We start from the raw sequence: 14,269 nt of genomic DNA, 5'->3' as shown, positions 1-14,269 counted from the left end.
GACGTCCACCGTAGCACGCTACATCTACGCTTCCTGAAAAGCTTAAGCGTCATCTTATCAACAAGTCAGCACAACTCCGAGCAGAGCAGCCTCTTTGTCTTTACGGCTGTGACAGAAACAAGCCCGTTGTGTTGTAAAGAGCTGAGCAGAGTTTATGTTGAGCCGTCATGCCAGAATCGATACAGAAAGAGACTGACGACATCTCCACTGACTCTTTGGAGATGTTTTTGTTTTGTTTTTGTAATAGCGGACAATGAACACTGCAAATACTTCCGAACAGTGAGAATCTCCAGCCGCGCCACTGACTAAGAACTCGAAAACAACTAGGATTATGTTAATAATCATAACTAATAACATAAAATTATAACACTAAGGTACTTAGGTAGCTAAAATAAGTGAAACAAAAATATATTTTTTTAAATCAGCAGGAATAATGTTTTGCCAAAATATGTTTGAAATTATATTTCATGGAGCTAAACTAACTGTATCGATAGTTTAATGTTACAGATATTTATAATGGATATAAATATTTCAAACAACTAATCAATCATGTACAATACATAGAAGTCGTTTGCGTTGCTGCAAAATTCATCAATGGTATCAAAATTAGTTTGCTGCTTGGAACTAGTCCAAAGCTGCAGCTGCCGTTTTAATGTCGATGGCGCTGCTTCGTGCTAATGATGCTCGCTGTTAATTAGCCAACAACTTAGAGGAGGCGGGACAACAGTTTCCAACTATCAAATGGATCTATATACCCGGCGTGTCGGCTCCTCAGAGGGAGGCGGTGACTGTGGTTTCATGTTAGGAGGTTGTGCAAGTCTATGTTTTGTATTGAGTGAAGGCACAACGGAGTATTTGTCCCTAGTCATTTTTCGTGTTTTCGTCTAAACTGACAGTAAGACGGACGGGTAACAGCAGTTCTGGCTAAGGTAATTATCAACTAAGACTTTTCGACGCTGCAGTGAAGAAATTGCACCTGCATTACAAGTTTTCAGGTCTACACACGCGCAGTAGTGATTTGTTATGGAGACAGAGAGGGTTTATTAGATGACATGCAGCAGAAACTGTTCAACTCAGATCAGACTTCACAGAAAAATATAGAAATACCCCAGAATTATTTCGTGCCAATGTGATATTTATTCATAGGAGACTGTGTTAACGGGTGCATAGATTAAAAAGGATTAAAAAGTCAGAACCTCGCAGGTCAAAGTATTTCTAAGATTTACTACACAACTTGTTAATTAAAGTCGCCTCCAAAAAAAAAAAAAAAAAAAGATTGGCTTTTATGAACTTGCTTGAACATTATGTGATGTTTATCTCGGCTCACATTATCTGCACACTATCTGCTGCTGTAGTTGCCAAATCCACAATAAATAGTATAACTTTGCAAAAGAAACCAAGATGCAAGATGCGTTTTTTTTTATAACAGCCTTTAGATGGCGTCGCCGTCGCCATCTGGACTGAAAGCTCAAGGGGAATTGATTTTTAAGATTAATATAGAGATTGTGAGCATGGGGGCTTCGGGAGACTTGCAAAACGCAACGCCTATGGATTAGTTTGCAAACTTCACAGAAGAATCAGAAGCGCATTAGATAATTTCTGAAATAATATAATAAGATCTTATAACATCGAAGTGTCTCTGGGCAAGACACTAAACTCCCAACAACCCCTTCCCTTCCCCAGCTGTGCAGTGCGGGTCCAAGCCCGGTAGAAATTGGGGATGGTTGCGTCAAGAAGGGCATCCGGCATAAAACTGCCAAATCAACATGCGACCCTGAACTCACGGGATAAGCCGAAAGAAAAAAAAAACAAACAACCTGAACGTTTTTCTTTAAAACTCTTAAATAATGACTATAGATTCGTTAATGAAATGAAAAGTTATATACGTCGTTAGAATAGGATTTTAATTTTAAATTTATATGACAAGGCAATACAGGGAATTTCGTTTTAGTTTTTTTTACAATTTTTTTTTTTATTCAAACAATCGCTGTAATTTCTGAGCGACCTTAAAGTATAATACGTCACAAAAAAACAAAAACGTTTTAGAAAAGCTGTCGCAAAATCAGGCATGTTACGCCACAATAATCACAAAATTATTGCGCAATGCTGGACTGTTTTAAAGTTCTTGTGTGGATTTGGTAATGGCTTTCAGTCCAAAATGGCTTAGGTGTGGCTCTGACGCAGGGCGCAGGTGTTGCAATTGAGCGAGTCATTATTATCTCACAGAACACGATAAATCATTTGGCTGCATGTAAAACTTAAAATCTTCATATCTAATCATAAAATAATCTAACATTAAAATGCTACTCTTTGTAGTGAGAAAAAGGAAGTGTAGTTAAAAGTGTAACTTGTTTGTTGATAACCACAATGACATGTCCTTATTGTTCAAACACAGAATGGCAGCACTATATCGTCTGAGGCAGTGCCAATCAACGGGCACTGTTGTTGCTAATCTTCACACAAGCAGCCATGCCTCTGCTAAGCAGCATTACAAAATGCTTGTGCTCGGAGGGGGATGTGGGGGTATTGCAATGAGTGCAAGGATGAAGAGGTTATTGGGAGCTGAGAATGTGGCTTTTGTGGAGCCCAGTGAGGTAAGGATCCAATAGATCATGATTATTTGCCACACACAACAACACAACAATTAATGAAAAGTTGTAGCTTTCATGCATCGAACTATTTTCACTTCCTATGCTGCTGTCATTCAAAGCTACTGGTGTTTCAATCATTTCAGGTGCACTACTTTCAGGGGATGTGGACCTTTATTGGTGCTGGTGCAAAAACTTTAAACTCGTCATACCGGCCTATTACAAGTGTTATGCCCTCTGGAGTGAAGTGGGTGAAATCCAGAGTCCAGGAAATAAACCCAGACACAAATACTGTCTGCACAGAGGATGGGACTCAAGTATGTTGCTTTAGGAACCTGTTGTCTGATAATGTGTCCACTAAAGTTATAAATCTGAGAATTGTATAATAATCTGTGTGCATTTAGCCCTACATAAACATTCTCTCACATTACAGATTTCCTATGAGTATTTGATTGTGGCTCTTGGTCTACAACTCCATTATGAGAAGGTGAAGTCATATGTTGTTTATTAAACTCTAATATACCTCTAACTTGAAAAATGTTTCCATAGTATTTTAATTCAGTTGCAACTCAGGATAACAACACTCTTTTTATACATAGATCAAAGGACTGCCAGAGGGGTTTGAACAACCAAAGATTGGGTCGAACTACTCAGTCCAAACAGTAGAGAAAACATGGAAGGCACTGCAGAACTTTAAAGAGGGAAATGCTGTGTTCACGTTCCCCAACACTCCTGTGAAATGTGCTGGAGCTCCACAAAAGATAATGTACCTGACAGATGCCTATCTCAGAAAGGTAATGACATTTGAGAATGTAATGATAAGCTAGTATATCTTGATAAACTGAGTGTGGTTTTCACATTTAATGAAAATGTTTGGATGTTTCAAAGACAGGAAAAAGGGCAAAGGCCAACGTAATATACAACACATCTCTGCCAGTACTGTTTGGGGTCAAGAAATATGCTGACTCACTGTGGGACATTGTGAAACGGCGTGACATTCAAGTGAACCTGAGGCAGAATCTCATTGAAGTGCGAGCAGACAAGCAAGAAGCTGTATTTGAGAATCTTGACAAACCAGGCGAAACCAAAGTGATTGAGGTAACTGTAGTAGTACTACTTAATGATTATTTCAGTTTTTTTCTGTAAAACATATGTGTTATGAACGGCCATAGTAGACCTATACATGTCTACTTTTGCACTTTGCAACAGATGCCAAATTGGAAAAAGAGACACAGAGAATAATTCCTCTTGTTTTCTTTATCAGTATGAAATGCTCCATGTCACACCACCAATGGGACCCAGCATGGTGATTAAAGGCAGCCCACTGGCCGACGAATGTGGCTGGTTGGATGTCAACAAAGACAACCTCCAACATAACAAGTATCCAAATGTGTTTGGGATTGGAGACTGTACCAATCTCCCCACGTCTAAAACTGCTGCTGGTGTTGGTAAGTCATCATTGTGTCATTAGGTACTGTTCTCAAAATCTGTATCATACAATCAAATTAACACAAGACTATAAAGGCACAATATCACCACAACCTGTATAACTTGTAGTATCGAGACACTTCCGATGGATGCCTTTTATGAGAGAATATGCATTATTTTATTTATTTCAATAATGAGAATTTTTCAGCTCTTTATGATAACATGGTCTGTGCTGTGGCTTGGAGATTGGCTATTCATAAGAGCTCTAAAGATTTTTAATTATGCTTGATGTATGCTAGCTTGTTTTGAGCCCAACCCTGCTTTAAATGAGGGATGGAAGCTAAAAATATTAAGGTTTCACCAGAGAACCTGTAACTTTGCTATATTTAGCCATACTAATGGGGATCTTTTAGGATTACTGTCCATTTTATTTATTCAGCCACCAGCCTTTCATTCTGGTGTCTGACATTACAGGACTTACAGGACAGGAGCAAATAATGTACAAAAAAAGAACTTAACATTTGTTTTCTCACTTTTAGCTTCACAATCTGGTATCCTGCACAATACAATCAGCAAAATACTTAAAAATGAAAAGCCAGATATGAAGGTAAGTGTGAAATAACCAATAACTTTGATGTAATCTTTTTGACTTTAACCAAGAGTTTGGCTTTTTTTGAAGAACTTAAATCATGTGAAAATACATAGTCAATAATCTGTTTTACAGTACGATGGCTACACCTCATGTCCATTGGTGACAAGCTACAACACAGTTGTTCTGGCAGAGTTTGACTACAGTGGACAACCACTGGAAACCTTCCCATTCGACCAAGCCAAAGAAAGTATATTAATGTACCACATGAAAGCTGATCTGATGCCTTATTTTTACTGGCATGGCCTACTTGGGTATGTATATAGTTAATTACCAATTTCATTTTTAATAGTAATTATATTACAAGACTTAGTACTATTTATCTTACATCAGGGGCGTGTGGGGTGGACCAGCACCCATCAGGAAACTCTTTCATCTTGGGATGAAGTGAAACCTCAACATCAATTTGAATGTTTTGTTTTGTACACTGTGAACATTTGACAAAAAGAGTTATAAATATCTTGGTGGCTATATAGTCAGCGCCGACACTATTCCTTTAAAACAGGTTAATTACCCCTGAATCATTAAAATGGTTGTGTATACAAAGTATCTGCTATAGTGATGGTAGTGAAGTAAATCTAGAATTGTTCATAAAAATCGTAAGTATACATCTTGTTGGATAAATATTTCATATCCAGTATTACAACAATAAGTTTGGGTCATACAAATGACTGTTTTCAGTTTTTTAGATGAAATTGTCACAAAGGTGATAATTCTATGTGGTGCATTATACAAAAAGGTGGTTCTAATGTTCTAATGTTTCTCCTTCCTTTTAAATAGGGTGGCCAGAGGTTAAAAGACTATAACTAAATTAAGAGAGACCAAATCTCGTCTTACTAGTAAATGTTTCAAAAATATTTCGGGATCATATCGCTGAACTTTTATTAGTTTTTACAGAGGTTGTAGACGCTTTCCACAGAGAATAAAACATATAGGCACAATTATAGATAATTATAGATATATTATACAAAGATGACAAAATAGCAAAAAAAAATTTTTGATTTTCATATTAAATAACTGTAGGCTGTTTAACATTGTAAATCATGATCTTTTATTTGCACTGGATTTTATTGGTTTTGGCCAGTCCATCGAATAAATGTATATAGACTTGATAAAATTAAACTTACTTTTAAAACTTACCTACAGCTCCTTTTATAATTTCTTTTAGTTATGTGGATGATGGATTAAACATAAATAAACATTCATTTAAAGGTACTAAGTTTTTTTTTAAAAAGGACATTAAATGTAAATTAAATGATGTCACATTATGTTTGATACTGCTATTAATGTAAACAAAGTAAATGCAAATAAAAATATTTCAATAAAGCTAAACAGTATGAAGCTATTTTCTTTCCCTAAACCTAAAAAAAATGTCTTTCCTCTTAACGATAACATAGTACAGACAACAGAAACTGAAGGTATTTTTGGGATGAACAAAGTATTTATCCTTTTTTTTAAACCTTTAATTTCAAAAATTTGAAACTAATTTGGTGTTTGGCTTATGCGGCTTATATATTTAAAATGTGACTTTGATGTGAATAAACTTCCACTTCAATTATCCAGCTTCTACAGACAGGGTATTTTATATTGGCTTCTTATTTTAGAAATACAATTTTTTCCCCCACAAACAATTAACAATAATACAAATATTAAATTAAAAAAATCTATATTCTATGAAAAACAATATTGCGTTTGTCTCACAGTTGGTAAATGACAACTTTCAAAGAGTTTTGGTAATTCAGAATAGAGCTTGGTTTTTACTGTTAAACCGAAGGAACACTAAATCTGATGCATGTTCAATGTTTAACACTATCATTATGGCAAATGGGATTATGTAATTAGCATCAAATGTAAAAGCTGGTATTTCAAATTCATGACTCTTTGCCCTCTAACACCTAGTTGTAATATGTGCACAGAATCAATTTTACATTTATTTTATGATTGTATTTTTTTATGATTGTAACGCTTTGGGACTGATGCTGAACATGTATTTGATGTTTAGATTCAACTTTAATGTCATTACACATGAATAAGTACAAGGCAACAAAGTACAACGAAGTACAAGGGAACGAAATGCAGTCTAGCATCTAATTGCATTGCTTATTGCATAAGTGCAATAAGCAATGCAAAATATACATTGCCTACAGTACGTGCAAGATACGCACTATTATGGACATAATGTACACATGAAACTACTATGGACATAATGTACACATGAAACTACTATGGACATAATGTACAGATGAAAGTACAATGGACAAAATAATTAACAGATACTATGTACTATGGAAAAAAAAATACTGATGAAGTACTATGGACAGAATATACATGTGGAAGTACTGTGTTTTATCAGATGTTGAGTCTCAGCAGAAACACTTATTTATAAGTGGTTATGTGCGGGTTGTTGTCCACCAAGGGTGAACTTGGTGCCTGTCCCGAGGCTGGATAAAATGGGAGGGTTGAAGGTGATCATGCTCTTTATCGCAGGATGGCAAAAAACAGGTGGTTCTTCTTCAGTGTCCTCAAGAAGAAGAGTCGCTTGTGAGCATTCTTGACCAGGCTGGAGGTGTTGGTGGTCCAGGACAGGTCCTCTGAGATATATTGCATGGAACTAAGAATAATCTAACAAAGTGTATTTTGCAGTGGGAAAATTTATATTGGTAGTAAATATCTTTACCTTAAATCTCCTAACTTTCTATGCAAAGTTTCATATGCATAAATGTAAATGCTCCCAAAGTAATTCAGGAATAAGAACTTTCCTTTAAAGCACTGCATGGACTGAAAAAGTGGAAATAGGGCAATGACCATTTACAATGCCCCAGAAACTTGTCTATGTTACAATAAATGGCTCTTTACTGTTGGCTTCTATTTTATTGCTGCATTATTGTACTTTTCTTTTTACACGTTTACACCTCAGTAGCTGTTTATTTCTCTACATGAACAAAAAGAGGATTGTTCTGGAGAGCAATGGTTGGCAACACTTAAGCTAAATATGGTTTGTGCCCCCTCTTGCTGCTCAAGTTTAAAGCAGCGAACAAAATGAGGCGTTTGTGTCCGTGTATCTATCTGCTGTGTTGTTTTGCCAAGGAATTGATGGATAGCGTAAATGTTAAATGCAGATGTGATATGTGTTGTGGGAACTGAGATAAATAATATCACAGCTTTGCGACTTCAAGTAGGGGCTTTGTTAGCCTGAAAGCTAGCTGTAGCCACGTGTGCAAATGTTAGCACCGTGGCTAATGTTAGCGTTTATCGTGTAAACATCCCACTTCATTGATCGGCCTGGATGAGATTGGGATTAGAAATTAGTGTGCAGCTGGATTTTGTTTATAATCCGTAAAATGCGTTATGGATTTAGACAACTTATTACATCTGATTAAATCTCACCCCTCCTGATGTGACCCCGCTCACCCATCAAGGGCCAGCTTGGTGCCCAGATAAGTGTTGCGGCAGGAAGGAGATTTGAGTTAAAAATAAAAAATAATCAATCAATCAATAATGCCAAATCAACGTGAGGAACACGTTGCGCTGTGGCGAACCCTACAGGGAGAACCTGAAAGTCGTGGAGCTTTTTGATTACTGTGGTAACACATGACACAGCATACTGCAGACTTATCACAGAAGTAATTTCTGTACATATGGTTAATGGGTTAAGGAAGAATGAAGTGTCAGAACCATGGTAATGAAAATAAATATGCATAGCTATTTAAAGTTAATTTAAATAGCTGAATGTGACTAACACAATTTATAAAGAAGCGTATATTTATTTATTTCTAATTTAATTAATTCACCAATGACGACGTCTTGCCGGCTAAGGAGGTGGGATCCTCTTGACCAATCCAGATGCTGTAGATTGTTGAATTATCACACGGTCATCTTTTACAAGTGACAGAATCAATATCTAAACTTTGTCTAAAAAAAAGATAACAAACAAATTAATTGCCGGAGTCAACTTCTTTAAATTACACAGTTAATGAGGGTGTGTTTTTTTTTTGTTTGTTTTTACCATATATAAAAACAAACTAGAACTGAATGTGTTTTAACCTAGCAGGACTGTGTATTTCCAGTATGTGCTGTTTTATACATTTGATCCAAAGTTTGTTCGCAAATATTTGACTAATTCATTTTCAGCTGCAGATCAGATGCCAGGTGCTGCTTTATGACCCTCTTCTGTTGAGCAAATGCTTACAGTTGAAAGACTCTGACGCAGCAACTTGCTGCTACTGTCCTTTTTCCCATTTCCACGTTTCCTGTTTGATGTCACTGGAACTTGCTTCCCCAGAATTAAACGATTGTAGCTGTTTGAGAGCAGAGAATCATACAGCCTCATCAAAAGCCACAAGGAAATAAACTTTTTAAAATAAATATATAAATATAGGAGTAAATAGTACAATATTTCTTCTATTTCTATGGCTCTGAGTCGTACTAAATATAGCTCGCATTTGATTGGTCATCAAATGGGAGGAGGCGGGGCAAACTTTCCAAAACAACAAATCGATTTTATACCCGCCCAGTCTGCTGCTCTGAGTGTGTGTGGTGGATCCTGTAGTTTCGTCTTAGGTGGTTGTACAATCGTGTGTTCCGTGGTGAGTGAGAGCATAATTATCACGAATTATTTTTCGATTTCGTCCCTCTTGGCAGTAGGACGGACGACAGTTCTGCTACGGTAATTATCCAACAAGTCTTTGTCGACGCGGCAGTTGTTTCTGAATATTAGTTTTACGCATTTGCAGGAGTAGTTGTTACGGAGGCTGAATGAGTTTGTTACCCAACTTGCAGCAGCAACAGATTCTAAAGTAATCCGTGTCGTTCCGTGGGTTACGTATAACAGAGTGTGTTAACAGATGCATACAGTTTTAAAGACAGATAAATATTCAGCTTCAACTTTATCTATAAGTTTAATTTACTTTGCAAGTGTCTGTTTCCATACGTTTGCACACTTATAATTTGGGCCATCTGATACAAAAGGTGATGGGTTCTATGTGGTTTAACTTGCAGGTCTAAATACCATCAAATTAGCTGGAATTCTGAACTTTTGTCTCAATTATCTTTTCACCTCTAAACCAAGTCATAAAATGAATTTAAAAAACAGCAGAACCAAAATATACGGGCCTTGTCATTCCAATACTTTAGAAGTGGACATGTTTTGAGATTTCATCTCATCACATAACTTAAAAAAAAAAAAATTTGCTCTATTGTTCATCACTGTGTTGTCTTCAAAGGTTTAGGGTGGTTTCATATAGTTCATATAAATATATATAAGTTCTGCAATAAAAACAAAGATTATTAATAATTTCGACTTCTAATTAAGCCAAAGGCTAAGATTGCCAATGAAGACCAATGGCTCACGTGTGACACATTAAGACAAATCTGTGTAGGACCACAATAAGGTGGACAAGGATATACAAACTCATTTTACTGTAACCATTCGTGCTGGGCAAACAACATCGGTCTCTATAAGTGCGACTGGCTGTGTGAGGAGTGCGGAGGGACCCTCAACAAAGTGCATCGGTGATATAAAAGACACTACTGAATATTCATTCCTATGTAGTAATAGAGCCACCTAAATCAATTCACACATCATGGTTGCCTGCTGGTAATATGACAACTCTTAGTTTGGAAAAATGTATATATTGCATGGTTCCGAATGCAAAAGTGTAACTTGTTTGTTGATAACCACAATGACATGTCCTTATTGTTCAAACACAGAATGGCAGCACTTAATCGTCTGAGGCAGTGCCATTCAACGGGCACTGCTGTTGCAACTCTTCACACAAGCAGCCATGCCTCTGCTAAGCAGCATTACAAAATGCTTGTGCTTGGAGGAGGAAGTGGGGGTATTGCAATGAGTGCAAGGATGAAGAGGTTATTGGGAGCTGAGAATGTGGCTGTTGTGGAGCCCAGTGAAGTAAGGATCCAATATATCATGATTATTTACCACACATACAAACAAAGTGACCTTCATTCAGCTGCTAATACATGTTTTCACTCCCTATGCCGTTGTCATTCCAAGCTTGTGTTGTTTATTTCAGGTGCACTACTATCAGCCAATCTGGACACTGGTTGGTGCAGGGGCAAAACGTCTCACCCCATCAGGCCGTCCCACTGCAAGTGTTATGCCCTCTGGAGTGAAGTGGGTGAAATCCAGAGTCCAGGAAATAAACCCAGACACAAATACTGTCTGCACAGAGGATGGGACTCAGGTATGTTGGCTTTAGGAACCTGTTGTCTGATAATGTGTCCACTAAAGTTATAAATCTGAGAATTGTATAATAATCTGTGTGCATTTAGCCCTACATAAACATTATCTCACATTACAGATCTCCTATGAGTATTTGATTGTGGCTCTTGGTTTACAACTCCATTATGAGAAGGTAAAGTAATATCTTGTTTATTAAACTCTAATATACCTCTAACTAAATGTTTCCATTGTCTTTTAATTCAGTTGCAACTCAGGATACCAACACTCTTTTTATACATAGATCAAAGGACTGCCAGAGGGGTTTGAACAACTAAAGATTGGGTCGAACTACTCAGTCCAAACAGTAGAGAAAACATGGAAGGCACTGCAGAACTTTAAAGAGGGAAATGCTGTGTTCACGTTCCCCAACACTCCTGTGAAATGTGCTGGAGCTCCACAAAAGATAATGTACCTGACAGATGCCTATCTCAGAAAGGTAATGACATTTGAGAATGTAATGATAAGCTAGTATATCTTGATAAACTGAGTGTGGTTTTCACCATTTAATGATAATGTTTGGATTTTTCAAAGACAGGAAAAAGGGCAAAGGCCAATGTAATATACAACACATCACTACCAGTACTGTTTGCGGTCAAGAAATATGCTGACTCACTGTGGGACATTGTGAAACGGCGTGACATTCAAGTGAACCTGAGGCAGAATCTCATTGAAGTGCGAGCAGACAAGCAAGAAGCTGTATTTGAGAATCTTGACAAACCAGGCGAAACCAAAGTGATTGAGGTAACTGTAGTAGTACTACTTAATGATTATATCATTTTTTACCCTGTAAAACATATATGTTATGAATGACCATAGTACACCTATACACTTTTTGCACTTAAACAGATGCCAAATTGGAAAAAGAGACACTGAGAATAATTCTTCTGGTTTTCTTTATCAGTATGAAATGCTCCATGTCACACCACCAATGGGACCCAGCATGGTGATTAAAGGCAGCCCACTGGCCGACGAAGGTGGCTGGTTGGATGTTAACAGAGACAACCTCCAACATAACAAGTATCCAAATGTGTTTGGGATTGGAGACTGTACCAATCTCCCCACGTCTAAAACTGCCGCTGCCGTTGGTAGGTCATCAATGTGTCATAGCTTTAAACATCGGATCACAATACTGTAGTGCACTCTGCTGGTGGATATGTGTCATACAGTTTAGACTCAGTTTAAGTACTTGTCACTTGAGAGGTACTGTACTAAAGAAATTGTATTTCACAATACTAAATTTACACAGGACTATAAAAGCATATAATCACCACACCCTGCAAACCTTGTAGTATAAAGACACAGTATGTATCAATGAGCTAAAGACTGTAACTTGATCATTAACTGATGTTTAAAGGTGTATTTGTTTCTTTATACTATAGGTGCATTATGCTCAGATTGTTGTACTCATATTAAGCAGGTCAGGGCCTTTGTCTTTTTAGGAACTGGCAACTTTAAATTGCAGGTAGATATCTTACCTAATGTTTGCTGGAATAGGTTTCAGCCCCTTGCAATCCGGAATCGTATAAAGGTGTCTTGGAAGTTGTAACTGGCTTTATTTGCCCCACATTTTTTATCCATCCCCCAGGTTTTTATTTCCATTGTCTAATTGACATTACATGCCTTTTTTAACTGAGTAGTATAGCATAAAAAGAACATTTGTTTTCTCATTTTTAGCTGCACAGTCTGCAATCCTGCATAGAACAATCAGCAAAATACTTAAAAATGAGAAGCCAGATAAGAAGGTAAGTGTAAAAAAAAAAACAGGAACTATGTCATCTCAACATGATTTTTGCTTTTTTTTTAAATAACTCTTTTTAAATCACATGCAAATACATCATCAATAATCTGTTTTACAGTACGATGGCTACACTTCATGTCCATTGGTGACAAGCTACAACACAGTCGTTCTGGCAGAGTTCGACTACAGTGGACAACCACTGGAAACGTTCCCCATTAACCAAGCCAAAGAAAGAAGATTAATGTACTACATGAAAGCTGATGTTATGCCACATCTTTACTGGCATGGCCTTCTCAGGTATGTATATAGTCAGTTAACATTTTGATATTTAATGAATTCAAGGAACTTGGTACATTTCTCTTTACTTTTCTTACATCAGGGGCGTGTGGGGTGGACCAGGACCATACAGAAAACTCTTTCATCTTGGGATGAAGTGAATCCTCACTATCAATTTGAATGTTTATCAGTTGCATTTCTCGACATTCCGAGAGGAAAACAACATCATTCATAATGTAAGAAAAACAGTTTCTAGTGCAAAAGTGGAGATAAAAAAAAAAATAATAATTTGCGGGCCTATGTTATGTTGAACCTGGAGGTATCACTGAAACCCCATTGCTAAAGATTCAGGTGTGTCTGTTTGGTGTGTAAATAGCTTTTAGTAATATTTTTTGGGAAATGTTTATGGTAACTGGCCCCTTATATAGCACTTTTAATCCAAAGCGCTTTACAATGTTTATTCCCAATTACACACACACTCACACACTGATGGCAGTGGCTGCCATTCAACATGTGCTGAGCTACAGTCACCCCCAGGCCAACTTCTAAGTTACATTTGTTACATATAAATTTAAGCAGCAGAAAATTTTGCACACTTATTACATTTGAGAAAAATTGTTATAAATGTATTTGTGGCTATATAGTCAGTGCAGACTTCATTGTTCTTTTAAAAGAGGTTCAATACCCTTGAGTCATCAAAACTATTGTTTATTCATATTTACTATAGGGATGGTATTGAAGTAAAACCTAAAGTTGTTGATAAAAATCATAAATCTTGATGGACTGTTATTTCATTTCCAGTATTACAACAATAATTTTGCATGATACACATGGCTGTTTTTTTTTTAGTTGAAATTGTCACAAAGGTGATAATTCTATGATGTGTTTGTTATTAAGGTCATAGTGGGTGGTGGAGTTGGTTCTATAAACAATATCTTTTGTGTCTCAGTTGATAAATTAAAACGTCAACATAGACTTTTTAAAGAGGTTTTGATTTGTAGGGCCAACATCAGAATCCAATTTACAGTGCCTTTTGATCCTCTCTTTGTTGCTATTCTCCCGACCGATCACTATCCGGAGACGTTACTTTCTGAGACTTGGAAATACGGAAGTCTCGGCGTCACGTGACCACCCAGCGAGTATGGCACGCAGTTGTTCACTGCACTAATAGTATGATATTATAGGATGATAAAGATTTTTGTTATTTTCTTATATGATAAAAGTAATCAACAATATAAAACATATGTCTAACGTATTTGTCCTTTGGGGTAAATTGTATATTTACAAATCGAAATTTTCTAAATCCCTCCCGTCTTTTGAACGGTTTGCTACTGAAATAGAACATTATT

At 36.8% G+C, this 14,269-nt stretch overlaps 2 protein-coding genes across 4 annotated transcripts; both read left to right on the top strand.

The window, feature by feature from the left end:
- The first annotated feature begins 788 nt into the window (after positions 1-788).
- Positions 789-7,525, top strand: LOC137125251 (sulfide:quinone oxidoreductase, mitochondrial-like). The gene is made up of 10 exons (XM_067500417.1): positions 789-929; positions 2,396-2,594; positions 2,735-2,905; positions 3,022-3,075; positions 3,188-3,382; positions 3,477-3,686; positions 3,853-4,036; positions 4,556-4,623; positions 4,741-4,919; positions 4,999-7,525. The coding sequence occupies exons 2-10, from the start codon at positions 2,397-2,399 to the stop codon at positions 5,054-5,056; spliced, it is 1,317 nt and encodes a 438-aa protein (XP_067356518.1). The 5' UTR covers positions 789-929; position 2,396; the 3' UTR covers positions 5,057-7,525.
- LOC137125250 (sulfide:quinone oxidoreductase, mitochondrial-like) lies at positions 842-13,699 on the top strand. Of its 3 annotated transcripts, none has more exons than XM_067500416.1 (10): positions 842-929; positions 10,375-10,573; positions 10,698-10,868; positions 10,986-11,039; positions 11,148-11,342; positions 11,438-11,647; positions 11,808-11,991; positions 12,581-12,648; positions 12,763-12,941; positions 13,024-13,699. In XM_067500416.1, the coding sequence occupies exons 2-10, from the start codon at positions 10,376-10,378 to the stop codon at positions 13,079-13,081; spliced, it is 1,317 nt and encodes a 438-aa protein (XP_067356517.1). In that variant the 5' UTR covers positions 842-929; position 10,375; the 3' UTR covers positions 13,082-13,699. The 3 variants fall into 3 exon arrangements, with proteins under 3 accessions (XP_067356517.1, XP_067356516.1, XP_067356515.1); XM_067500415.1 differs by lacking the exon at positions 842-929 and adding an exon at positions 9,151-9,251; XM_067500414.1 differs by lacking the exon at positions 842-929 and adding an exon at positions 9,174-9,331.
- Positions 13,700-14,269: the final 570 nt, after the last annotated feature.

This window comes from Channa argus, chromosome 4, assembly GCF_033026475.1.
Source record: "Channa argus isolate prfri chromosome 4, Channa argus male v1.0, whole genome shotgun sequence".
Taxonomy (NCBI): Eukaryota; Metazoa; Chordata; class Actinopteri; order Anabantiformes; family Channidae; genus Channa; species Channa argus.
Note: the sequence above shows the minus strand (reverse complement) of the source record. Positions and strands in the feature narration are given on the sequence as shown.